The sequence below is a fragment of the Excalfactoria chinensis genome, chromosome 23 (genome assembly GCF_039878825.1).
Source record: "Excalfactoria chinensis isolate bCotChi1 chromosome 23, bCotChi1.hap2, whole genome shotgun sequence".
Lineage (NCBI taxonomy): Eukaryota > Metazoa > Chordata > Aves > Galliformes > Phasianidae > Excalfactoria > Excalfactoria chinensis.
In genome coordinates, this window is record NC_092847.1 from 4,092,918 (window position 1) to 4,118,805 (window position 25,888).

The window sequence follows — 25,888 nt, forward strand, 5'->3', positions numbered from 1 at the left end:
TCAGGGCAGAGCTTGCTGCTTTGCATGCTGCTCTTACTAACTATTCTAATAGTAATTGTTATTTGAGGAGCCTGTTGGCACTGGGCAACCTGGTCCCGGACCCTTCTGTCCTTCACTCTGCGAACTGGGAGGAGTTCAACACATTGTGGGGCATGAACTGCAGGGACAGAGCTGTGCCCTGCTGTCCCTGGGGACGTTGTGCCACTGTCCCTGAGGGCTGTGCCCTACTGCCAGTCCCAAAGCATGCTGAGGGACTGCAGTAGTGGGGTCATGGTGCCTGGCTGGCCCTGGGATGGGAGCATCACCGCTTCCCACAGGTCATTGGGATGCTGAGCCTCTGAAGGACTCTGCCAGGTGGGGGTTCAGAGCCATGCGGGGGATGTTGGGCTTCCTCTGTGCCCCATTACTTGCGCAGCTGCTGCACTGTGTGAGCTGGGATTGGTGACACGCTGCATGCAGACTGCTCCTCTAGGACACACCAGGAAACGCCTTATGGAAACAGCAACAATGCCCCTGAGCCCTGCATCGTCCCCTGGCTCCCAGCTGCCAGACGGAGGGTGAGGCCCATTTTCCCTCTGACTATGCCCTTTTACCGGGGAGTCTGTGTCTGTTATAGCCCCGGATAAGACAGGGAAGGGGAAGGACTGGGCTGAAGTGGAGCAGCTGCTCTTGCTGATGGGTCGGTGGCTTTGTTGTGAGCTGAAAGGCTGCATCCAGGCTGGGACAGCAGCTGGGGTGCTGCTCACCTATAGAGGAATTGGGACCCCTCCTCTCCCAGGGATGGCTCTGAGAGGGAATGGCACAGTTACAAACCCCGAGGAGCAGAGCACGGCAGGGCTGTGCCCCCCAGATCCCAGCAGTCAGGAAGGAGCAGCAGGACTCCCAGCAGTGCCAGCCCTTGCAGCTTTAAGGCTGGTGCTTTGGGGCTGCAGCACGGCTCCGGGCACACTGTGCCTTTAGAAGCAGAAACAAAACCCAGCTTGATATTTACAGCACGTGCAGAGGGAGCACGGGGTGTGCGGGGCTGTGGGACAGATGGCGAGTGGAACAAAAGGGGAGGCAAGAATGGGAGCCAAACAGATTGGGAATTTCTTGCCCTTCCCTCTGCCCCGCTCCCCAGCGTTGCTGGGGTTGTTCTGCAGTGTGGGGGCACTGGGCTGCCCCGCAGCCCCCAAAGCGTTTGCACTGAGCTTGAGCCCTAAAACACCACATCCCAAATCTTCAGCCCTGTGTGGAGTGGGAGCTGGGAAGTCTCCAGTCCTCATTCTCCTCCATAACTCAGGACCACGCAGTGCTTGGGGTCTGGTTGATCTCTACTGCGAACACACTGGTCTCCCCCCTTGGCATGTTTTCCCTCTACCTCTGCAATTTTCTTATCTCTTCCCAGCAATGTCGCAGCTGCCATGGCCCGGATCCATGCGGGTTATTAATAATCAGCCTTTATTGCTGCCTGTCTGCAGACAGCCGTGTGTGTGGGACTCAGCCCTTTTGTCCTCAGCATCGGTGTGAGAAATGTGGCACGGCTTTGGGGAAGAAAAACAGAAATCCCGACGGCTCTGTCTGCACTTACACACCCTAAAGTCATCCCAGAACAATAAAGGTTTTAGGTTAAGGCTGGGGAGAATGGAGCAAAGGGAAATGCTGAAGGACAGGGCGTGTGTGCTGTGCCCAGTACTCGTGTCCCAGGGGTGGCTTTGGGTCATAGCCGTCCTTTGCTTTGTTCTCATCTGTGTCCCCAGAGGGTAATATCAGGGATGATGGTGTTGAAACATAAATCCCGTGGAGAAATGTAATGGTAAAGGGCTGTTTGTGAACGGCCTGGGAAGGTCTGAGCTGAGGGATGCTTCAAAGGAAGGGTGAGGGGATGGGGGGCAGAGGGAGGAGGGGAAGAAAATGTGGGAAAAGATGCTGAAAAGGAACTGGGGACTTTGAGAGCTGAAATGTGATGGGTTTGGGGGGGGCTGTGGAGAAGCCGTGCCCGTCCTCGTGGGAGCTGCTAGTCGTGGTACGCGGTGCTCCACAAAGCCACGAGGACACCTCGGGGCGGGGGGGGGGTGGATAGCAGAGCCGCTTTCAGTTGCTTTGGGGTTTTCCCCTCCTTTATGCGTCTCGGTGAGTCCGGACAAAGCCGCGGGCTCCTCCTCCCCGGGGGAACACCGCTCCTCCCCGAAACAGGAGGAGGAGGAAGAGGAGGAGGAAGGGGACGCGAGCCCCCATCCTGCCGTCCCCCACTCAGCAACACGGCTCTGATTGGGCGCCAGTGGGCTCGCAGGACCAATAGGATCGCCCACTTTTGGGGGGATGGGGGAGAAGTGGGAGCGCACAGCCCCTCTGCCCCTCATCCCCCCCACGCTGGTGCTGAGCTGCCCCGAGGATGGAGAAGGCTGTGGGGAGAGCTGAGAACAGCCTTCAGTATCTAAAGGGGCTGTAAGAAAGAGGAGTCAGACTGTATAGCAGGGTCTGTGTGACAGGATAAGGGGAAATGGTTTCAAACTGAAAGAGGGGAAGTCTAGGTTGGGTGTAAGAGCAAAGTGTTTTGCAGTCGGCACTGCACAGACTACCCAGAGAGGTGGTGATGTCCCATCTCCAGAGACCCCCCAAGGGCACGGATGGGGCTGAGAGCACTGATGGAGCTGTGGGTGTCCCTGTGCACTGCAGGGCATGGGACCGGATGGCCTTGAGGGGTCTCTTGCAACTCCAACACTCCGTGATTCCCCTGCAGTGCCCGCAGCAGCCACCAGGCGGCCAATGCGCAGCACAGCGTTATCACTGCACGGAGTCTGGGCTGCGAGCGGCTCCACACGGTGCTGGGATTCCTCAGACACATCTTGTGCAGTTACAGAAAGGGCTTTATTCGTCGGAATGACATCTACAGTTCATGCGCCGGTGATAGTGCAGGCTTTTTTAGGTTTTTGTTTCTATAGTGTTAGCATGCAGTTTAAATGCGGAGTGTCTGGATGACTTTGGCTTTGCAGGTCATCTTCAAAGCTCAGCTGCCCCTCTGGTTCTCAGTAAGCCTGTCCAAGGAACCAAGTGGGTGTTTTGGCTCTCAATAAATCAAGATGTGCTGCCCATGCAGATATTACTGCTGCATCGTTTATTCTTAATGGGGGAGCCCAGTTCCCTGGGTGGGAAGCCCAGAGCTGTGCCAGCAGGTGGAGGGGTGGGAGGGATAAGGCAGATCCTGCAGTGCAGGTGAGCATAGGGGCCAGGCACCAGGATTTCAGGAGCAGTGAAACCCTCCCCTGTTAAACCCAGGTGAGTCCCATCTGGTTTGAAACCTCACATGCTGTGGGGCTTCTCCCCTTAAGCTGAGACAGCTGCAGCTGAGTGGCACACAGCAACAGGGTGGCATTGGCAGAGTGATCACCAAGGGGGAGCCTCTGGTGTAGCTCTGCAGGACCCACACCTGGAGCCGTGCTCAGCACCATGTTTCGGAGATGGGATGAGCTCTCGTCCTTCCCCACTGCCTCCTACATGGACCAGGGCATGGCTACATGGGATCTGTGAGGCTGGAGAGCCGGGGGGGATTTAGGGCTGAGCTCCCCTGTGTGGGCTGGCATTGGAGCACCATTATTGCACTATTGCAGAAGCCAAGTCAAACTGTCAAGCTGCATTAAAATGGGAGTGAGTATCCCCCTGGGAGGGAGGGAGTAGAGTCCTGAGGAGCGGGGCTGGCAGCAGGCTAGATCTCAATGACGGTGGCACGCCGCAGGCACAGTGGGGCATCGGGGGGCATTGCATTGCGCTTGATCTCATTCCCATCCAACCGCAGCACCTGGAGCCGGGAGTAGTTCATGACATCCACGACAGTGCAGAAACTGCTGATGGAGAATTCTGTGGGGGGGGGGGGGGGGAGAGCTGTCAGGGCACTGCTCTGCAATGGGTCAGAGGGTGCCCAGCTGATGCAGGTCAGGCAGGAGAACAATGATCGCACCCCTAAATTATCAGTTTATGGCTGAATTGGATTCCACACCCTTCCATCCTAAACCAGCAGAGCAGCTGGTGCTTCCAGCTGGAGCCCAAAGCAGCGCTGAGGCCGTGCGTGCTCAAAGCTTTGGAAGCTGTGACTTTACCCAGCATGGCTGGAGTCCTGGTAGGATAAAAGAACAGAGCTGGGTGGTGTCAGACAAAACCCATCACTTTCCAGAGGGAACGGTCATTGCAGTTCATGAGTCTTCCCATGCTGCAGCATCCAGACCCTGTGGCACCGATGGGGAGTGGGACCACCCAGGCACTGTGTCTGTGGGGGGAGGTCCCCATCCCATCTGTATTCCCTCTCCTCTCTCTGCCACCCACTGCTGTCAGCAGCTCTCAGGCCCATCCTTCCCTGGGTCTGCAGGGTGTTTATGGAACGAATCTCTTGTTTGTGCAGGATTTAGGAGAGAAACGACCGCCTAGGGGGCAGCAAAGCTCCAGGCCGAGAGCTACTGGGGAAGACACGGGCTCACTGGGGTGCACCGCACTCAGCCCAAACTCCCCATCCGCGCTCAGCCTGCGCTCCTCAGGGGCTGTGCAGCTCCACACCGTCTGAAACAGCCTGGGAGGCAGGGGTGGTTAATGACAGGAGGGGGCACAGGGAGGTCAGCAGTGTCTCCCCGGGGGCTGCACGGCCCCTAGAGGTGCTGCGGGTGGCCCACTCCCCACTGAAGGGCACACGGGGCTCCAGAGGTCGGCAGCAAATCTGCAAGTGGGGCAGAGCTTCGGACGAGCGTGGAAGGCTCCGCAGCAGTTTCATGGCGTTTGTGGGCAGACATTAACAGCTACAAACGTTGAACGCAAACATTTGGGAATCTGTTCTTGTTTTTGTGTTTCTGTCAGTTCCTCAGTGTGGGGTTGTTTCCCCTGCAACAGCTGACAGCTGCACCGATGCACCAGCACCGCTTCGGGAGGGTTCTGCCCTCAGCCCTGCCAGGTGAGAGGAGCAAGTGGGGATTTTTCCCGGAGATACTGTTTGCTTGTTTTCCTAATTATTATTATTTTGCAAACAGCAACCGTTCCTTCTATTTGTGTGTATGTGTGCATGTGTATTAAATAGTGTGAATGTTAGTCCTGGCAGAAGATGCTTTGAAAACTGAAAGCTGTTGCCTGTCGCAGCCCTGGTGAGGATGTACCCATTGGCTGCAGGCAGTAGCTCCTTGGGGGGGGGTCACACTGGGAGAGATGCAGCTGGAGAGCTCAGGGCGCCCTGCTGAGGAGGGCAGAGGGGCTGGAGGGGGATGCGCCAGCCCCCAGTGCTGCAGAGCACGGAGCACTGCGGGGTTTGCCTGCAGCCCCAATAGCCCTGTCCAGTGTGATGCCTGTTCCCATGTTCAGTGACCCTCCCAACTCTCTTGGTGACCCTTCAGCCTTGGAGGCCCCTCCCCAGGTTGTGCATCAGCCTCTACCCACAATTCTGGCATGCCCAGCCAGAAGGTGCTCAATAAAACCAAAGCAGTGTCTCTGAGCATCACACAGAAGATCTCAGAGCTGACAACAGAGCAAGCTCCTTTCCTGCCTTACAGCCTTGCACCCAAGAGGTCAGAGATCTGCCAAATTTTGTTGTCCTGCTCAAATCATTCCCTGGACAGCCTCATGCTGGGCGGCCACACACCTCCCCACCTCCCCATCCCCATTGCACATGGCTGACATGTGTCTGCTCACCATTTATTTGATTCCCTTGAAGGTAGAGGTTCTCCAGATTGGTGCTGACCCGGGGGATCTTCTGGAGCCGGTTGTAGGAGAGGTCCAGCTCGAGGATGCTGCTGCTGTTGAAAGTGTTGGTAGAGAGCCCTTGGTTTGTCAGGCTGTTGTGGGACATCCTTACGTAGAGCAGCTTGGGAGACACCTTGAAATAGTCTTCAGGGATGGTGTTGATGTAGTTGTACTCTAGGTAGAGCTGTTCCAGAGCCATTGGGAGCCCATCAGGGACTTTCCTGAGGTGGTTGTAGCTCAGATCAGCAAGGATCAAGGACTTGAGCCCTTTGAGGGATGCTCCCATCTCAAAAATGTAGTTGTGGCTGAGGTACAGGGCTGTGAGGTTCTCCAGTCCCTCCAGAGCATTGGAGGGGACCTTGGAGATCTGGTTGTAAGACAAGTGGAGCTCCCTCAGGGACCGGGGCAAGGGGCTGGGCATCTTGGTCAGGTTGTTGTTGTTCATGTACAGCCGCTCCAGGTTTTTGAGCTTAGCAAAGACCCTCTTGCCCATCTTCTCGCTGCTGATCTGGTTGTTGTGCAGTGCGAGCCACTCCAGCTCGGTGGCGTTGTCGAAAGCTCCCTCCTGGATGGCGGTGATTTGGTTGTTCTGGAAGTAGACATACTTCATCCGGGTGGGAACAAAGGGCAGATACCTCAGGTTGCGCGTGTCACAGTACATGGCTGAAGAGAAGTTGGGCGGGCAGTCACATTCCTGGGGACATTGCCAGGATGAGGCCTGCTGAGCTTCAGGGATGGGTTCTGCCTCAGTGTCTGGGGCCGGAAGGTAAGAGTAAATGTAGGGGCTGTTCTCATCCTCGTAGTAGGGCATGTAGTTGTAGGAGGACATCCGGGACTGCCGCATGTAGTACTGCAGCCACGCCAAGTCCTCCTCCTCATTGTACTGGCCCAGGGAGACTCCGCAGAACCCAGCAACGAGCAGGATGGTGGCCCAATGCATGGTGCTGGAGCTGGAGGGACCTGGGGGGGAACCAGTGGCAAAGTCAGGTCCAATGTGGGGGCCACAGGCAGGCGAGCTGCTGCCTGCGGGCTGGGGTTGAGTGCATGTGGGGTGGAGCGAGTTGGGATGTGGGGCTGATGGCACTTGGCAGCAGAGCCAATGAACTGGGATGACCTGAGGGAATCTCATTAAAACAAATGTACTTTCCAGCATTTCCTTTTTTTGAAGTTACCCGATCTCCCCCTCTTTCATCTCACACTTTCCAGTAACATTCTAGTGCCTGTTTTCTTGCCAGCTCTGCCCACTGGTGTTTCTGGGTAGAATATGTCAGTGGGGGCCCATTGTCAGAGTTAGTGCAAGGCCACAGCTATGCCCTGCAGCATCCCAATTCACCTCTACTGGTCTATGGGAGGAGAAGGGACTCAGCCGCCCTCCAAGCAGCAGCAGGCAAGTGGGAGCTGCAGGAACAGGTTGCTGAAGCTCAAGGCATGTTTCAGTGCAGCTATATTTATTCCATTCTCGCTGGCGATGCAAGTTGCAGTGGGTTTAATCCGGCTCTCCCCTCCCCCACAAACATGTGGGATGCTCACACGGCTTGGGACTGATGTAAATCCTGGTAAACAAATTCTGCCTTATTTTGAACTGAAACCACTTTAGAACTTAGTTTTCCCTCTCCTCCTGTCCTGATGTGAATTGGCTGTCACCTGCCATCCCATCAAGGCCAGCGTGACGCAGGAGAGTGGCGACATCCCTGGGGCTGCTGTTGGGACCCTGTTCATGGGAACCAGTCAGTGTAGGGCTGGAGACCAGCTGGGAGCAGAGCTGGATGCTCAGCACTGCACAGCAGCCCTGGAGTCCTTGGCTCAGGGTGGGCTTTGCTGCACTGTCTCAGAGCACTGCACTGTCAGATGGAGAACAACAGTTATGGCTTCTCGTCCTTTCCTGAGCCTCGTGGCTATGCCAGCACACACAGCGAGGTGGCTTGAAATGCCTCCAGGAAATACTCTGAGCTGTGCTGCTTGGAGGGGGAGCGCAGGCTCCTGTACACGTGGCTGTGCTACTGTGCATGGGGAAACCATGCAGCATTCATGCCCTAACCCAGCTGGGAAAATGGTGAAAAGAGCAGGTTTTGTGGTTTTCTCCTCCATCTGACCCTTGCAATGCTGGTGGCTGTCACTCAGCCCTGCAGGGCTGTGATGGTGGAGCTGGCTGCACCCACTAGACATTCCCAAATCACATCCTTGAGGATCCACTCCCTCTTCCCCATCCAAGCTGTGCTCCCACGAGCACAAGGTCCCCTGCCCTGGCACAGCAGTGAGGAGGGAACTGCTCATCCACCAGACAAAGAGGGCACAGCTCTGCCCAGGGCTGCCCCTGAGCGACCCTGGCAGGCTGCTCCTGCTGGAAGAAAGGAGGAATTGAGACCAAACGCGGCAGGCACGACTCTCGCTTTCTCTTGCTCCGAGGGGCAGAGGAGCCCTGGCCCTCCTGGCTGCTCCGTGTGTGGCAGGATCTTGGCAGTTGCAGAGAGTTTCTCCTCCTCCTTCTCCCTCCTGCTCCAGGGCACTCTGCCTGGTAAAACAGAGCTGTCTGCTCTGTTCTGGGGCTGCTACCCCTTTCTGGGGTCCCTCTGTGTGGGGCAGAATGGATCCAGGACTCCCTGCCCCTTTCTCAGAGCCTCCTCCGAGGTGCCACCAGCCCCAACACCAGCCCCAACACCTGTCATCAGCAGCCACCCCTGCTCCATTTGAAGGCTTCCCTCCCCGGTGTGTTCAGCCCCATTTTCGGGTGGCATCTGCACAATATCCATTCAGTCTCTCATCCTTCATCATTCTGTGCTAGAGGGCCAGGTGTCCCATCAGCGCCAGCTCGTCACTCAGGGAGGGAGCAGGGTTTGGAGCAAGTGGCATCGCAAGCACGACACAAGCAGCAGATCTGGCAGAGCTGTGTGGGGCTGGGGGGGCTGCGTGTGCCTGGGGCTGTGGGTGTGTGGATCCCATGGCAAATGTTTGGGGAGCTGCTGCTCGGAGCAGGAGTGGGAGAGGGCATGCTGCCACCCATGCCTTGCCACCCGTGTTGCTGGCATGTGCTCTGCGTGGCAGCTGCCTGCCATGGCAGGGCTATGGAAATCCAGCTTAAAAAATAAATAAAAAAAAAAAAAAAGAAAAATCAGAATAAATATGGAGATGGACTTACCAAGTGGAGAGCCTCCTTTCCAAAGCCTTGCTGTGCTGCTCTAGGATCTCCTGTGTGTCAAGCAGCATGTGAGTGCGTCTCCCAGCGTGCAAGGGCTGGTGCCCGCCCTAGATCCCAGATCAAACACTGTGCTTGCAGGTCACGGGCTGTGCAGGTTTTTTGGGAGTGACCTCCTAGCAGCAGACAGTTTGCAGGAGAGACTGAAGAGACCCTAATGCAGCCTGGTGTTATAAATAACCTGCTTTTTCTTTCCTCCCTCTCTCTCTCTCTCTCTCTCTCTCCCGTCTTTTCTCATAGGAGTGTTGGCACTTTTCAGGCTCTCTCTGTTTAACGAGTTAGTGGAATTGGGGATGTTGTTTTTAAAAGGGCTGTTGTTAGGTCTCCTGCGTTTCTCATCAGGAAGTGATGAAGAGGCTTCTGGCCAGATGAAAAACTCCCTGATTTTGAGGCGCTTGAGGATGTGATTTTTGAGGAGAAGTGAGAAGGTAGCTGTAACTTTCACAGTTCAAAGGAAGGGATGCTGTGCCTGCCCCAACTGCAGCCTGGGCTCCTTCCCAGGAAACCTCCGTTTATGCAGTCCTGTTATTAAATGTTTAGGATAAACATTTCCATGAACGATAAGGCTGTGGCATCCAAGGTAAATAAATTGCCTACCAAAGGGCCACTGTGACACCAGGAATTTCTCTTCAGCTTGGAAGGAGACAGCTGGCATTTCTACTGCCTGTGCCCTCCCACCTAGGATGGGGGGGTCCTCAATGAGGCTGCTGGGGAAGGGGCAGGGGGAGGAAACATGTTTTGGGTGACAGAACTGGGGACATGGCAGCTTGCAGCACCTCCTGCTATGCAGTGCCCACTGTGTCGTGCAAAGCTGTGGACTATTAGGTGCTGATCCCTGGTCCCTGTCCCTGCATGCTTCAGCACTGGCCATGGCTCTTTGATGGCTGTTGAAGCATTTCCTCCTGCAGGGAGAAGGAAGGAGGAACCCTGACTGCCCATTGCCTGCTGCTCCATGCCCTGTTCCAGCAGCATGCCTGGCTCTGCCAAGGAGCCTGCAGTTATTTAGCGGGCTTGGCAGGTGCCACGCTCCCTCTGGGCTTGCTTTCTCCTTGCTTCCCATTGATATTTCCCAGCCAAAACATCCTCTGCCCCTGGGGACACTTGCAAAGATCCTTATCAATCTGTGTTCCTCACTGTAGGGAGGAGGAATGTGCGGGTGGTTCGTGGACAGGGTTGTGAGGGACAAACTGTACAGTGGGGACTGTGCCAGTATGTGAGGCTGGGAAGGACAAGCATGCCTGGAAAGCACAGCTCTCTGTGGTGCTACAGGCAGAGTGCTGCTTGCTCCGGGCGAGTCAGAGCAATCTTGCCTTCAGGTGGGGAAAGAGGATGGGGGGCTGTGCTGCCCCAAAGGAGGTAAAACCCTTGTCAAGCAGGGGGGGGGTTGTGCTCTCTGAGCCTCCATGGGCTTTAGTTGAGCTGGCAGCACCTCTTTGTCCCTGTGGGGCACTGTTACTGCAGCTTGAGAAGGGCTCGCACCTTTGATATGTATGTGAGGGGAGTCTGGGGGTGGTGCAGGGGGAGACCCAACTCTGGGGCTGTCTGAGGAAAGTGAAAAGCTGCTGTCTAAAGACACATATACATCTTATCTGGTTAATCCTGCAACCTCATGTTCCAGGTGGCCATTGTCTCCTGAGCCACTCTTGGGGTGATCCTGCCTGATTGTATGGTTCTGCTGGCATGAGCATGGCTGCTGATAAGACCTCAGTGCTACTGCTCATTTCAGGCCAGTGCAAAGCTTCTGCAGCTATTCTCAGCTTTCATCAGACTTTTTGGACAACTATAAACACCTCTTCCCAATGGCCCACTGTTCAAAGGAAGGCTTGAACTGGTACCAGGAGCTGGGAACATGCTGTCCTGCTTGCTCAAAGCCAATGGTCCCTATCGCTGCATAATCTCATCCGGCGGAGTTACGCTTATGATTGTAGTCTGCATCTCATCAGGGCCAGACAGATGTCTGTATTGGTTTGCTTTGGTTTTCTAAACCAAACTGATATGAGCAGTGTCTATTTTGGTTGGGTTTGTTCCAGTTGTTTTGATCAAATGCTCTTGAGCTTTGTATCTGAAACCAGCAAACCCAGCCCAAATTTGCCTTTAATTTACAAACACTGCACTTGGAGCATGGAGCACTGTCCTATGCATGGACCACCACTCTGGCACAGGTAGCAAATTCTCTACTGTGTAATGAAGAAGCAAAGCAATCTGATGCTCCTGCTAGGGATAAGTCTCATTCTTTCCAGTGGATGCCAAGCTATTAAATGTCCCACACACATCCAAAACCAGTGATCATCATTAAGCACAGCTACTTCAGAGCAGCTTCCCTTCATACTCATGGAAATGTCACTACTGCCTCTTCTACCTTTCCAAGAAGTTTCGGCCATGCTGGAGCTGCTTGCTGCTCTGTTCTCCCTCTCCTGATTTTCTTTTTTGTTTCCAGTGCCTGTATGTTTGCAGTGCTGCTGGGTGGAGGGTGCTGGCTCTGCTTACCTGGGGCTTTCACCTGGGGGCTCCCAGAGGCTCCTCCTGAGCTTTTGGGACTGTGGCTCCCAGGTTTGTGTGGTCCTTCCAGATGTTTGCAGCCAAACCTTCTCTTCCTCACCTCTCCATCCCCTCACCAGGCTCCCAAGCCCTCAGTGGATGCCCGCAGAGGGGTTTGTCCCTCTTGTGCCCAGCGGAGCAGCCATACAGCTTCCCCAGTGGTTGTCATCTAACAACGGTTATCACCCCCACCTCTGAAGCCAAACTCAGCTGGCAGATCCCTCTTGCTTTCTAAGAATGTCCACAGCACCAGCAGCTCAACCAGACCAGGAAGGGGACAAATGTGGGGAAATCCTGGCGGGAGTGGGAGCAGATCTTTGGGACTCAGCCCTGGCCAAGCCATGCAGAGGGAATGCAGTCAACATCTGGCAGCTGCTGCAGCTGGGGCTGTGCTCTCCTCTCCAGAAATACAGTGGTCAGCTCGGAAAGGCAGAGTGAAACGTCTCTCATCTCATCCTGGCCTTCTCTTTTCTCTCTCTCTCTCTTTATTTTCCTCTCTTAGGCGTACTTTCTGCAACCCAAACAACATTCTTGAAATGAGATTTGAGGTGATGAGAATTGGTCACTTGGAGACAGCGTGACGGCAGTGGGGCCATGGGGCTCTGCTGGAAACTTTGAGTTGGGTGCAGGCGCAGCTCCTCCCGTGGGATGTGCTGCAAAGCTTTCCCTGTGTGCAGTGAGTTGCAAGGGCTCAGCCTGGGTCTTTCCTGGCTGAAACAGGTGGGAGATGGCTGCAAATGGCTCTTTTGCCCCCCAGATCTATTCTGGCAGATGGCACAAGCGGAGGGAAAGAAAAGCCTGACTTGTCCCCTGCCCCCCTGCTCTGCTTTGCACAGCACTGGGGAAGGCTCTGCTCTGTCCCATTGTAATTATGGGCTGCTTCTGGGGCCTTAGAACTCAATGTAGTAATAACCATCTGCAGGTTATGATGGGATGGACAATGTACTCCCAGGAACATCCCCACGGCCCCACCAGTGTGGCTCTGGGTAACAAATGGCCTCGGAATATCTGTGTGCACTCCGATCCACTTCTCTGCAAACCCCACCTGCTGGATTTCCTCATGGAAGCACTCCTTGCAGTGCAGCCCTGGGCTGTGCAGAAAGCGGTTCAGAGCTCACTGCAACCACCAGCAAATGTGTTTGAAAAGGTTAAGTGCCTAATTTAGAACAGAGCTGGAAACTATGAAGTGTTTCCTCACGCAGTTGCTCCCTCGGCTGCCCCTGGACGTCTGCTTTGTGCTGAGAACATTACCATAGCAAAGGGAAGCTTGCTAGGGAAGAACCTTCCATCTTTCTCCTTCTTTCCTCACTTTGCATCAAGGTTGCATGAACGGCTGCCAGATGCTGGCTGCAGCTGTCCAAGGAGCAGAAGGGGGAAAAAAAATGAAGCGTTTCTTTGGTCAGAGACCTCGATTCATGTTGTCAAAGGCCCTTTGAGCACTTGGCTCCCTTCAGAACCCTCCCAGCTCTCCTGAACAAACAGCAGAAGGGAACAGGTTCACTCCAGCCCATCGTCTGAGGCTCCTGGATGGGGAAGATCTCAATCACATTTCCCATAAGCAGAGCTCCAGGGTCCCAGCCCAGCCCTGTCCCTGCCTCACTCAGTGTAAACTGACAGCCCAGCACCCAACACTCTCTGCAAGCGGCTGCAGACACTCTTGGAGCCAAATATAAACCCATGCAGAGATTAATAAATCATAACCAGCAGCCTGAGCTGCACCAGGGAGCAAACAAGAGGCAACGTGCATGCTGCTGTGCGTCCCTGCCACGTTCCTGCCAGACAGTGCTGATGTGGTTGACACACACAGCCCCCGTTTCTATCCATCTCAGAAATGAGGATGGCTCAGGGTGGGGGGTAGGGGCAGCAGGGCTGGGGGAACAGGAGTGAAGGTGGGACCTGGTCCTGCCTGCTGCCCACAGCCATGTGATGGGCAGGGAGCGTCCCTGCTCCCCTGCATACCCTGGTTCAGGAAGGTCATTGCACTGCACTGAGCTCCCCTCCCCAGTGGAGCACAGACTGTTTTTCTCTCTAAAGCATCCGAAAAATGAGACTTTTTTTTTTTTTTTTTTAAGCATAACATCAACTGCCTGGGAAACCCATTAGTGCTCCTGCCTGCTCTGCCACCTGGCTTCCCGTGCTCACAAACAAATTTCAGGTCCCACGGCCGGCAGCCTCCAAGCCCATGGTCAGAGGAGCTGGAGCAAAGCTCTGCCCTCTACTCTCTGATTCCCATCTCCACACTCAGCTGCACCACTCCTCTATATTGAGGGAAGATCTGTTTTAGCTTCTTTTCTTTTCTTTTCTTTTCTTTTCTTTTCTTTTCTTTTCTTTTCTTTTCTTTTCTTTTCTTTTCTTTTCTTTTCTTTTCTTTTCCTTTCCTTTCCTTTCTTTTCCTTTCTTTTCTTTTCTTTTCTTTTCTTTTCTTTTCTTTTCTTTTCTTTTCTTTTCTTTTCTTTTCTTTTCTTTTCTTTCCTCTTTTCTCTATTTTCTTTTCTTTTCTAGAAAAGCTTTGGAAATAAACAGGAGCAAGAGGAGGGCGTGGGCGTTCTCTGTTTTTGCTTCTGTTCAGCCGAATTGTGTTGTTCAGCAGGAACTCGGGGACCTGGCAGTGCCTTTGCAGTTCAGGGGGAATAAAAAGCATCGAGGGGGACGTGCATTGAGGGTTTAATCCCTGCAGTTTGGAGCAGTGGTGCTCTAGGACCTCTGTCATACGCCAGGCTGTGGAGCATGTTGCTGGTGCTGTCTGTCCGTCCACCCGGCTGAAGGTGGATGTGGGACTCCAGCCCCACCAGCAGCACCTACGAACCCGCTGCAGCGTGGGGTGATGGGGAATGTGGGTGGGCACAGCTGAGCTGGGGGTGGGACAGCAGAGTGCTGTCAGCCCAGCAGCAATAATTAGCGACGATCAAAGCGGCTCCTTCTCCACAGCCCCAAGCACTGGAGCCTGGAAATCTTGACACCATTCCGGCACAAAGCAAAGCCCACCCCTGCCTGGGACATACAGGGTGGCAACTGCAGGGGCTGAGCTGCTCCCGGGGAAGGGTACCTGTATCCCCACTGCATGCTGACACCCAAGGCTGTGTCCCTTCCCCACACCCCTCGCTATCGATCCCTCTCCCCCAGCCCTGCTCTCCTTGGTTTGCAGCAGGAGGCCAGGAGCACTAATTTCTTCCCTTCATTTGGCTTGGAGGTGGCTCCAGCTTTCCCCACTGAGCCAGCAGGAGGGAGGGGTTGGCTGCCTGTGTTCTCCTCCCGTTTCCCTGCGAGGCCCAGATGCTGATGTGTCCGCTCTGGGTCTCTTTGGCTCCCCAGGTCCTCCATGGCTGCAGCAGGGAGGAGGCAGCCAGGCCCTACGGACCCGCTCTGCTCCTCCGACGCCCGCATTACATTTGCACGGCTGTCTGCTGGTGTTGGAGCAGGAACGTGCGCCTCTGAAGCAGCGTGGGGATTAATGGGCTGGAAGGAACAGGGCAGCTCTGCGTGCCGTTCTCATCCCAGCACTGTAGCCCAGCGCCGGCTCTGCTCCAGCGGCTCCTCTGAAACATCCCAGCTCAAAGTGATTTTACAACAAGCCTTCGTTTCCAGGGAGTCTGACCTCCTCATTAATAAATCAGCTGTGTTATTGAATGCATGAATAATGCATGATTGTGCCCAGCCCAGTGCTGAGCAGTGTGTAAAAATTAATTAATCCTCTCACGTCACAGCCTCCAGGGCTGCTGGTGAACGGCTGCATGCTGCCAGAGGTACCTGGCCTCTGCTGCACCATAACAGGGCATCCCAGCGCCACACCTTGCTCACCACTGCCAAGGCCTCCCCTTGGGACACTCCTTTCCCTGGGTGTTTTAATGTGGAAAGTTCCCCTTTGTTATGGAGCTGCTGGAGGAAATCCCGGAAGCATCCTCTTGCTGAGCGTCTCCCCTGGGAAATAACATCGGCTTTTTTCTTTCCCCGACCTTTTCCTGCTGTGGCTGTTAATAATGTGTAATCCTAAGTAAATGTCTCCATTCAGGTGTGTTTAACAAGAAACCGCGGGCTAACACTGTCATTGCTGGCACAGTCTCCCAGAGACCCCCAGAGGGGAATCAGCCCAAAGATAGCCTTGATCCCAGCAGGGCTTCTTCCCCGCAGTGTCAAGGGAGTGGTGGGAACACATCTGCTTGTTTTAAAGCATGACAAAGGCTTTTGCCTTGCGTGTGGTACCAGGGAGCTCCCTGGTCTGCTCTAGGCCACTTGCTGTCATGCTTTGCTGCTGCTCTGGCACAAGCACCACACTCACCCCTCCTCTCATTCATCTGCCTAACCCTGCATGAGCTTTGGGCCCAATGCTGTGGCTGCTCAGGAGAAGTGATGTGGGTGTCCTGGTTGTGGTTGCATGTGGGCTCTGGGGGTTCAGAGCTGGTATAAGCTGGCAGTGGCCCTGCTGACATGGGGAAAGCTCTGCTCCCCCCCCCCCCCCCCCCCCAGCATGCAGTGTTTCATCAAATGTGCTGAAAAATAAACACATTTCCTTATAGCTCCACATGCACAAATGTTACACTTGGCTCCACACAAACGGCCAGGCGCCCTGGGACTAAAGGGGTTTTTGTTGGGGAAACGTTTGCAAGAGTCGTTTAAAATTCCTTCTAGCCTTCTCTTCCTGGCTCCTTCTCCCAGCTTTACTCCAGACAGCAAAGATGGTCCTGGAGGTTTCCAGCAGCCCCCATCACTGGGAAGTTCCTTGTTCCTCAGCCCCACTTTCCAAGCTCCTTCCCAGCTTTTCTCTGCTCCATGAGAGCTGCATTGCTCTCTCCTCTCCTCCCCTTTCCACCCCTACCCCCCCCCTCCCCCCCCTCTCTCCCAGCTATCTCAGTTAAATGTTTCTGACTGAGGTTGTCTTGAAGCATCTGCAGGTTCAGGAATCCCCTGCAGGTTGCCTATGAGGAGTGTTTCAAAGGGTTTAATCTCTGATGCTGGCCCCACACTGCTGCCGGGAGATGCTGAGGCTCCAAGGTGGCTGCCTGCACACAGTCTGTGGGATCCAGGCATGGGGCAGCATCCCCATGGTTTTAAGAAACTCGGGGACACAGCCACCAAACCTTGCATCTCCTCATGCTTAGCTTGGGTCCTGGGTGTGGCTGTGCAGACAGCCAGGACAGGGCTGGAACAAGGCTGGGATGGAAACATTGCTTGTTTGCACCCATAGCTACGGCTGCTTTCTGCGATAGCCAAGAGCTATGTAAGGAGCAGTTTGACTTCATATGTCAGGATGGTGTCTGGTGGAAAGAAACTGGGGGTGGCTGGGCGGGTGAGCAAGTGATACTGGGGAGATGGGGCGTGCTGGGACAGGGCTGGGTGTCAGGAGCTCTGGCTGTTGTGTGGGATGCATGTCCTATGGGGACATCTTGCTCAGCAAACAGTTAGGGTAAGGGCAGGCTGTACAGCTGCCCTGCTGGCTGGGGGGACAATTTTCAGGGCAGTGTTTACCCCCAGGATGGGATCTGCTGATTCCTGTCCTTCCCGATGGTGACAGGCGTGGGGCTGCTCCTGGGACACCGGCTGTGCTCCCAGATGGGGGAGGATGGATTTGCAGCAAAGCCTCCGGATGTGTATTGCATTCCGATTTAATCAGAGCATTGCTGCAAGACCGTGGAACTGTGAGCTGCTCTTGGTGGTGTCTCCAGGGCTCTAGCACAGTGTGTTCCCCTTCACAGCCACCATCCCCAACACCAAACCCTTCCTGCGCTGCTTAAGTTTCTCACTTAATCAATGCAAATAAGTTATGAACCATGAACTGTCCCTGATCCCAGTGCAAATCCCTGTAAAACAGCTGGAAAATCTCTTCCCCAGCCTGTGCCTGGTTTCCCTGAGGGTTGCTGAAGTGTGTGCTGCTCACTTGTGAAGCAGACCAGCCCCTGCCCTGCCGTCAGTCCCATGGCCAGCTCAGGGTTCATCAGCAGAGGTCTACCAGACTCAGGGCTTCAGGTGCCCCTGTGGTTCTATTCCTTTTGTGTTGTCCTCATCACAGCACGGACCTGCACTCATCAGCAACTCGTTGGTGTTGGGCAGTGCCTGTTCTGTGCCCTGGGCCCTGTCTGTAAGTGCTGGGACAGGGGCAGAGCAGTGCACAGTGATGCCTGCTGGCCGGGGCTGAGCTGCTGGCGAGACACAGCTGGATGGCTCAACATTTTTCCAGGCCTGTGTCTCAGTTTCTCTTTATTTTACGTGTTTTTATTTCCTATTAAAAGTGCTCTGTCTCATTTCCTCCATGAAAAACAAGGCTCTTTCAGTGAGATGAATTCCTCCAGCTCCAGCAAAGTCTCGTTCTGTGCTGAAAAACAAACAGATGCCTTTGCCCCTGGAGCTACACTGCTGGTCTCGGGGGAGAGATGCTGACCCACTGTGAGCGCTACCAGCACCAGGCCAGTCTCATGCCACCCCTCCTCTCAGGAAATGTCCCCAGCCCCTGTGCTGGTTGCACTAGGGAAGGATCAGTGCCACCACTTCCCAAGCAGTGGTACTCCCTGGCTGTGTTGTGAAGATGCTGGGGAAAGCAGCCAAGGGCTTGAAGCTGCCTTGGGCACAGTTTTGGGGTTTGGCTGTGGTTTTGCAGCCCTCCACCTGCATGAGAGCAGATCCTCAGAGAGTTGTGGGGCTGCAGAAGTTGCTACCAGAGCATCTGCCTCCACTGGAGCAACAGCACAGATGCCTTTGAGATGAACACACTTCCTCTGCTGCTCCACCTCCACCTGACATTTGGGAAAGCAGAGCTGCAGCTCCCTGGAGCTTTCCAGCTCTCCTAATTGGACTCATTACACATACTGCTAATGATGGCAAATGGCGTGCTCTGCATGGGGGCAGCATGCAGGAGATCTGGCCTGGTGCTGTGCAGGGCAGTGGGTGCTGGTCCTGCTGGGAGCTTTGTATTCCTTATGAAATGCTGGTGCTTGCCAGGTGGAAGGCCTAGCAGGGCTCTGCAGCCACAGTGAGCATCGGGACAGGGTGAGTGTCTTTGCCCCAGGGCTGCCATTGCCACCATGGGGCGGCTGCTGCAAAATGTAGGGGAAAAGGAAAGGGAAGAAATTATCTGAGGCTGCCATGGGTTGCTTTGACAGCTTCATGTTTCCTTCAGAGCCAGAGGAGGCCAAGGGCCACGCGTGCTGCGGGGATCTGGCTTCAGATGGGGAGGGAAGGGGCCAGGGATTGGAGCTGAGGGCTGGAAATGTGATGGGAGCTGCTGGCACAGCAGGCTGAGCTCTTTCACTTCCAGTGAAAGGCACAGCAGTGCCCAGAGCCTGCAAATTCCTGACCTCCTAACATGTCCCTGATGAGGGGTGAGAAGCAGATGTTAATTACTGGGTGCCAGTGATTACATTAACTGGGAAGTTAGCAGTTGCCCTGAACGCAGTAATTGCAGCCAACTTTCAGGCCCTGGGGGAATGGCAGAAGCATGGGGAGGTGAAAGGTGGGGAGGTGAGATGCAGGTGGCGGTTCCAGCCCTACTGTGGGCTCTGGTGCTTGCTGTGCGCCAAGGATGCTGTGTGTTCTCAGCTGTGGCCAACAGATGTGTGGGGTTCACGAACTTGAATTGGCTGTGGAAATCTTTGTGTCTACAATTGAGAGTTTTCAGGTCTGTGCAAGGCAGGGAAGATTCAAAATGCAGGTCCAGTTGTGGCCCATGGAGACCAGTGTGTTTACTGGGATTCAGCAATGCTGTGGATGAGGAAGGAAGTAGCACATGCACAAAATCCTCTGTGGATGCAGAACTGGGAAGATTTGCAAATACCAGAGAGGACAGAGAGGTTAGAAACATCTGCAAGAAACACAAAGGCCCAGATTGGGAAATGAAAAGCAAATCCATCTGGAAGGGAGTGGAGGATGGCAGCAGTACGGCATGCAGTGGATGCTGCAAGCTGCTTGGGGCAGCTGATGTAGGACAGGCACTCGGGTGCGAAATGCAATGGCAGGAAGGAGGGGGAGCCCCTCAAGCTGCCCTGCCCCTGGATACATGCTCGCTGCTGCTGAGCGAGTTGGCGTTGCAATCCCTCTCCATAACCAGAAGGGCGATGAGCTGATCAGGGACTGAGTGGGTCAAGCTGCACATGTAGGAAATACCCATTGCTGCAGCTGCCCTGCAGGAGCTGGCAGTGGTGGGATGCTTCGATGGGTGCCCTGGACCACAGCCACCCCTTTGCACAGCTCCCAAGGGAAGGGGTCCTGTGAGCACAGGAGCAGGGAGGCTTTGCTGTGATGGATTAAATCTGATTGTTAGGATCTTAATGGCTCTGCCATAAATCCGTGCTTCAAACGCTGTATGAGAACAGGGAAACACTGATGTTCCCAGAGCTCCCTTGCTTATTAGACAACCTAATTAAATGATTTGATTAAATGCAGGGAAGTCTTTCTGGCTGCCCAGGTGCTTCATAGCAACCTGGGATTATTGAGATTGTCATTTTAGAGACACAAAGCTCCAAGAGCAGCTCCTGCCTCATCACTTGGGATTAAGCGGCTTTGCAGAGCTGGCAGCAGAGTGAGTCCTATAGAAATTCTGCTGCTCAGAACTTCTGAATGAAACCACAGAGTGGAGGGTGATGAATATCCATGTAGGAGAGAGGAAGATGAAAGGGAGCAGGGTGAGCGCTTGGTACCCATCACTGTGCTGTGCTCCAATGGTACCAGCACTGCACTGCATAGGGCTGCCAGCTGTTGCCAGGGTCTCCTCAGTGCTGTGCTAACGCTGATAATTAATAGCAACAGTAGTAAAGAGAGCTGATGAGCTTGAGGGAGAGAGAAGTCCATGCTGCAGAGGGAGAGTGGGAAGGAGCAGCATGAGTAACAGGCGTAAGGAGAGAGGAGGCAGTGTGACCTCTGCAGATACACATATTACTCAGCTCCTTTTGGCTGCATCAAAGAGTTCTGACTCACCAGCCAGGGGATTTAACCCCTGGATCCTGGGCTGTGCTGGCTGCTCCAGCCCTTCACCCGCATGGAAGAGTTTTGGGGTTCCAGCTGCATTCTTCTTGAGGATCTTCTTGTCTCCAGCACTTAGGGAACTCATTATGGAGTCTCAGGAACTGGGAAGGGGGATTTGCTCTGGCAGATGTTCCACACAAAGGTCCAGATCCCCCTGCCTTAGCCCAGCCTCAGCTTTGCCTCCATCTGCCCAGGAACAGTGACGGGGGGCTCCAGCCTGACCTACACCCCACTCCCCCACTCAAAGGGGTTCAGCCCACCCAGGCTTGGCTATCCCCTCCCAGCTACTGGGTTAAGAGCTGCTTTGAGAGGAGAGGGCTGAGCACAGAGCTGTGGGGCCGAGCTGCAGAGCAGCCGGGAGCAAGAGGGAAAAGGTGGGAGATAAGGGATGGAGCTCAGCTAGGTGGAAAATACAGGAGCAGTGTGATTTATTTGCTGTTTCCTTTCATCTCCTTTCCTCCCAATTTTCATTGTGGTTTGTGAGGAGTTATCTTGAAGCTTGTGTAACGACTGGACTGTCTCCATGCAGACATAGTTATGGAGCAGAGCAGAAACCACACAGCCAGGAAAATAAACCTGGAGCTGGAGTCCATCTGTGATTGATAACCTCGGCTCAGGGCCTCTGGGGTCTATGTGAGACCAGCTGGGACTTCTGCCAAGGCGTTTCCTTTTGAGATTCCCTGTACTGCCTGGGGAGGCAGAAGTCTCCGTGCTGCCACCGCATTGCTGCTTCATTGCTGAGCCCCTGTGCTCCTCCGCTTAAAAGGGGAGTGAGCAGCAGTTTGTGCTGGACAGGAGGAGGGTTTTCAGTTCCACTGGAAAGGCTGCACGTTCTGCTTCTTTTTTCTTTTTCTTTTTCTTTTTTTTTTCTTTTTTCCCTCCACTCCAAAATAATATGAGAACAAAAGAATTTTCTCTTAAAATGGTGCTCACTTGGAGCTGCAGGAAATGTTATTTTTTGATACGATCAGAATACCTCAGTTTAGTTCTGCTTTTACCCTCAGTAATGCCCTTAATGGGAAATGAAGACTCTTGGATGTTTCTGGGTGCTCCCCCCAGGGCTCTGCATGCTGGCAGCTGTGGTGGCACAGGGCACATGGCCACGGCCATCCCCTTGACCAGCTTTGTGGCAAAGGACAGGGCTGAAGCAAGTGGATTAGGGACTGTGTTTGGCTTTGCTGTCAAACAGCCCCTAGCTCTCACCCCTGAAATGGGAACACAGGGAGCCCTGGGGTCTGCAGAACCTCAGTAGCTCCTTTTGGATGGTAGATGCTGATACTCCAATTTTGGATCTTAGGTTGTGCTCGCATCCCCTTCTGAGCAGCTGTCAGAGCCAGCAGCTGCCCAGATTTCTGCTCCGTCCCTTTACACAATTTGCTCTTTGCACAAGCGGGCCTCAAATATTTGGGTGATGAGTGGCTGGGGAAAGGACTGGGTGAGAAGTCCATGTTGTAAAGCATTCCCAGCTCTCATAACCCCAGGGACGATCCAGAGTTAATTATTGCCCTTTTCTTCCTGAGGAGAAAGGAAAATGTTTACGGGGGAGATGTGAGGATATAGTCCCTGGAGGAAAAGTCCTGGAATGTTTTTGGAAATCTGATGCTGCCTTCAGTGTACACAGCTGAGGGACACGCGGAGCTTGTGAAGAAGAGTTAACTCTTACCTGCAAGAACCCACTCCAGGGGATCAGTGGGGCTGGGTCTGTCCTGTGTCTGGGGCAGCCAGGCGCTCATGTATGGTCTAGCGTGTGAAAGGAAGAATATGGGGAAACTCAACCTGGAGAGAAAAGAAGCCCATCTCCAGTGGAATCTGCAGAGACAGGAAGGGCCTCAAGGAGCAGACTAAGTACATCTGAATGATACCAGCAGTGCTGCAAAAGTGGCTGTGGTTCAAGGGGAGAGGGGAAAGCTGGCAGGAGTGGAGGTGGGGAATAGATGGTGGGACCCTGGGGACAGAAGGGGTGTGGGAGTGAAGGCTGCACCAGTGGGAGCTTGGGGTATGATGGGACGTGTATTGCAGACCCTCATGAGGAGCTGCAGGGGAACAGTGTCTGGTGGGGTTTGGCACAAAGTCACCAGGAGAGGCATTGAGTCAACCTCCCTGGCAGCTCTGAGCAGTTAGAAAATGAGCTGAATTTATAGCTGTAATATTTGGAGCCATTTCTGGGTATCTCTGGGGTTTTGATGAGGCCTGTTTGCTGCTCATATTCTGCCAAGCAATATAGGCAAATCCGCACCAAGTGTAATGAGCAGCAATAGAACAGGGCCACTGAGATTGCTTCCCAGCTCAGGCTGCATATCCATCACCTCCAGCCTCCTGTGCTCTGCTTTCACCTTCCCATCACACGTGCATGGTGTGGAGCTGGGGACTGCGCTGCTGCGTGCTCAGTGCACAGCAAGGGACTTCATGTAGGAAATATCCCCACCTGAGACGTGCGGCTCAGCCCTGGCTCAGGATGTCTCACGTACTTTTGTCAGCTGTTGCAGTGAGGCTGTTGGAGCTGTCTGCTGCTCAGGCTGAGATTTTCCAGGGGACAGCTGAGCAGGCAAGGGGCTGCTGTGTTGGAAGGGACAGCATCATCATTCTGCCCGTCAGGTCATCATAGGAGGAGCATATTTGCTAAGAAGCAAGATGTCCCCAGCCATGCCTTCTCCAGATGGGGCTGCTTGCTGGGAAGGAGCTGTTCTTACCCTCCAGGTCCATCAGTCTTATCCCACATCACCCCAGTCAGTGTCTCTGAGGCTACTGTGGGAAAGCAGATGCTGGGGATGGGAGCAGTCCCCCAGGCACCGGTGGGTTGCAGCACTTTGTGCCCCCCTGACCCTGGGGAGCAGCCAGGCTCACAGTGTAGCTGATGTCGTGCAAGGGAAGCAGCTGGCTCCTGTCTTTGGAGAGGAAAAATACTGGGCAAGAAGGAGGAGGCAGGGATGAAGGCCAAACCCAAGGGAGGGCTGGAAGGGCCAGATGCGGTTCAGGTGTTTCCTTTGTAAACAGCCAGCACTGACACCCAGACAGAGCAAGGGAGGTGACAGAGGCTTTGGGACAGCACTGCAGCCAGTGGGGAGCTGTGTCACCTGCATGCCAACAGCTGAGTAATCTCTTCCATCCCCCCAGGGGCATAATGCATCACCTGAGAAACAGGCAGATGTCCACCACAGCTTAGTGACTCCTTTACTTCTCTGTCCCCAGTGCTTTTCTGCTCATTGCTCCCATTGCTCTTGCCACCTTGAATGACAGCAGTCTCCCGACATGTGGGCATACCCTCACATATTTTTCATGTATTTATTTAAATCCCATGGAACCCTTTAGCCTGAGCAGCATCTTGTGGTGATGGGTCCCACCAGCAAATTGTGTGCTTGGCTTGGAGTATTTGCTTTCATGGTTTTCAGTGCACTTCATTTCATCCTACCCAGTGGGCAGGATGAGACTTCTGGGGTGGAGCAGTGACGCTGAGCAGGGTGAAAGCAGCTACTTCCTCAGGAGCAGCCCTATGGGGCCCCAGAGCCTGGGGTCACTTTCTCTTTGCTTATCTAAAGTACCAGCCCTAACGCTGCATGAGCAAGGATAAGCCAGTCTTTTCCATAGTACACCCAGACAGGGAATGATGGGAGCTGTTTTCCGCACTCCTGGAGGCCTGTCACACCCAGCACAGCTTGGAAAAATGCAGCCCTTGCTCAGGGGGAAGAAAGGTCCTTGTGTCCTGTGTGCTTCCAGTGCAAACCACTGCTGAACAGGCAGAGACCTGTGTGGACTGGGCCACCCATCCCAGGAGAGGAGAGGACACGATGTCCTGGTGGCAGGCTGGGGTCGGGGTGCCGCTGGCAGGGGCACTGTGGGGTAGGGATGGGGGCCTGGTTGGTGCCCCGCAGTTCCCAGCCCCTGGCGCCGTGGTTGTGAGCTGAGCACGCAGCAGCACTTGGCCATGCACCATGCCCCGCTGCCAAGAGCTAATGAGTGGCTGCTCGGCCCTGCAGGGGAAAAAAAAGGAAAAAGGGGGGGGGATTGGACTTCTCTCCCTCAGAGAAATGAGCTGGATGATTTAATCCCCGAGAAATGTGAGGTCTGATGAATTCTGTATCCCCTCCCTGTGCTTAAAGCAGCCACAAGACCAGCCCAGGAGATGTGGAATGGGGAGGAAGGGGCTGGGGGTGTGCTTGGAGGGCTCAGTGGTTACAGTGCAGATGGAGTGGAGCTGGCAGCTGTGCTATGTCCACCACCAGCTATGGGCCAGCCCCACTGTCTGCGGTCTGTGACGTGCAGCAGGGATGGGGTCCTCATGAACTGCAGTACCACTTCCATTCTGCTTCGGTAGCTTTGAGCCCCTCCCTGCACTTTGCCTTTTACTTGGCAAGGGACCATCTCTTCCTCGGGCTGTTCCAGCAATGGGTTTGCTAGGTCTCCATCCCTTGGGGAAGTGCTGCTCCATCCCCACAGGGTGACTGCAAGCTCAGCACTGGGGGTGAGACAAACCTCAGTGCTAGGCTGTAAAGTGCTCATGCTGCTGTTCGTGTGCCAGCTCCCCCATGCCAAGGCTGAAAGAGGAATAACAATAAAACCCTGGCATTGCTTGGGAAATACTTCAGGTTGTGTAAATGAAAAGGCAGCTGGTTTAGTGCAGAGCTCCCTCCTGCCTCAGTTTCCCCAGGTGATGGGGGATGCAGTTCCCCTTTCTCTCCTCCCTGCAGCGTGTCCCATAGCACAGCAGGACCACTGGTGCTGTCCTGATCCAATCTGGCCTGTTCCTGCTTCATCACGTCTCTGGCAACAGCCAAGCAGGAAGGGGTTTAAAGCTGCAGGCAAGAGGCATGGGGGTTTGCATTCCTTCACTGCGTCAGCTCTGGTGGGGCTGTGGGACAAGCAGCTTGCAGGCGTTTTCCATTCCCTAACCCTTCCCTGGCTGCCACAGTGCCTGTGCTCAGGCAACTCAACTGCTGAGGATGATCCTGAGAGGTGATTTGCCTGGACATCTAATGACCAAAACAGCAGCTGTGCTCAAAACAGGATTATTTCTTGTTTTTCCTTTTTCTTTTTAAACACCTGGTTGGGACAAAGGTCAGATGGCTTTTTCAGCTGCGTTTCTCACTTGGAATGGAGAGCAGCTCATTCTTTCCAGCCTGGCTCCATCTGCCTCTGTCTGAGTGGGTGAAGCAGTGTGTCCTGGTCTACAGGGTTCTTGCGTCCTGGTTCTAGCATCATGAGACACTCAGGGATGGATGGAGGGGCCAGACCATGCTTGGAAGGAAGGCAATGGTGTTTGGGTTATGCATATCTGTGAGGAGATGATACCAGTTTCCTCCACCTCCATCCCTCATTCTGCTGTGTTGACTGAAGTGACCCAATCTCCCACCCCAGCCAAACACTGGGCAGAATCTTTTTGCCTCTAGAGCACTTGGGGCTGGGGGCTGCTTTGTTTGAGGGGCATTTCCATGTATCTCCCTCACAGCTGCATTCACAGAGTGTGTTTCCAAACGTTTGCTGGAGGTGGAAATGTGGGCACGGAGCAGCTGTGCCCTG

The 25,888-nt window shown here is 54.4% G+C and overlaps 1 protein-coding gene across 1 annotated transcript; it reads right to left on the reverse strand.

Annotated features, from left to right (window-relative positions):
• Nucleotides 1–1,428: 1,428 nt before the first annotated feature.
• FMOD (fibromodulin) lies at nucleotides 1,429–9,304 on the reverse strand. The gene is made up of 3 exons (XM_072356107.1): nucleotides 8,831–9,304; nucleotides 5,644–6,654; nucleotides 1,429–3,837 (listed from the first exon to the last, which is right to left on the reverse strand). The coding sequence occupies exons 2-3, from the start codon at nucleotides 6,632–6,634 to the stop codon at nucleotides 3,686–3,688; spliced, it is 1,143 nt and encodes a 380-aa protein (XP_072212208.1). The 5' UTR covers nucleotides 6,635–6,654; nucleotides 8,831–9,304; the 3' UTR covers nucleotides 1,429–3,685.
• Nucleotides 9,305–25,888: the final 16,584 nt, after the last annotated feature.

What these genes read in the sequence shown, in the direction of transcription:
- FMOD (XM_072356107.1), bottom strand. Translation starts at nt 6,634, where the DNA reads ATGCATTGGGCCACCATCCTGCTCGTTGCTGGGTTCTGCGGAGTCTCC. An exon ending in TCAAGGGAATCAAATAAATG is followed by an intron (nt 3,838 to 5,643) that starts GTGAGCAGACAC and finishes CCCCCCCCACAG; the next exon opens with AATTCTCCATCAGCAGTTTC.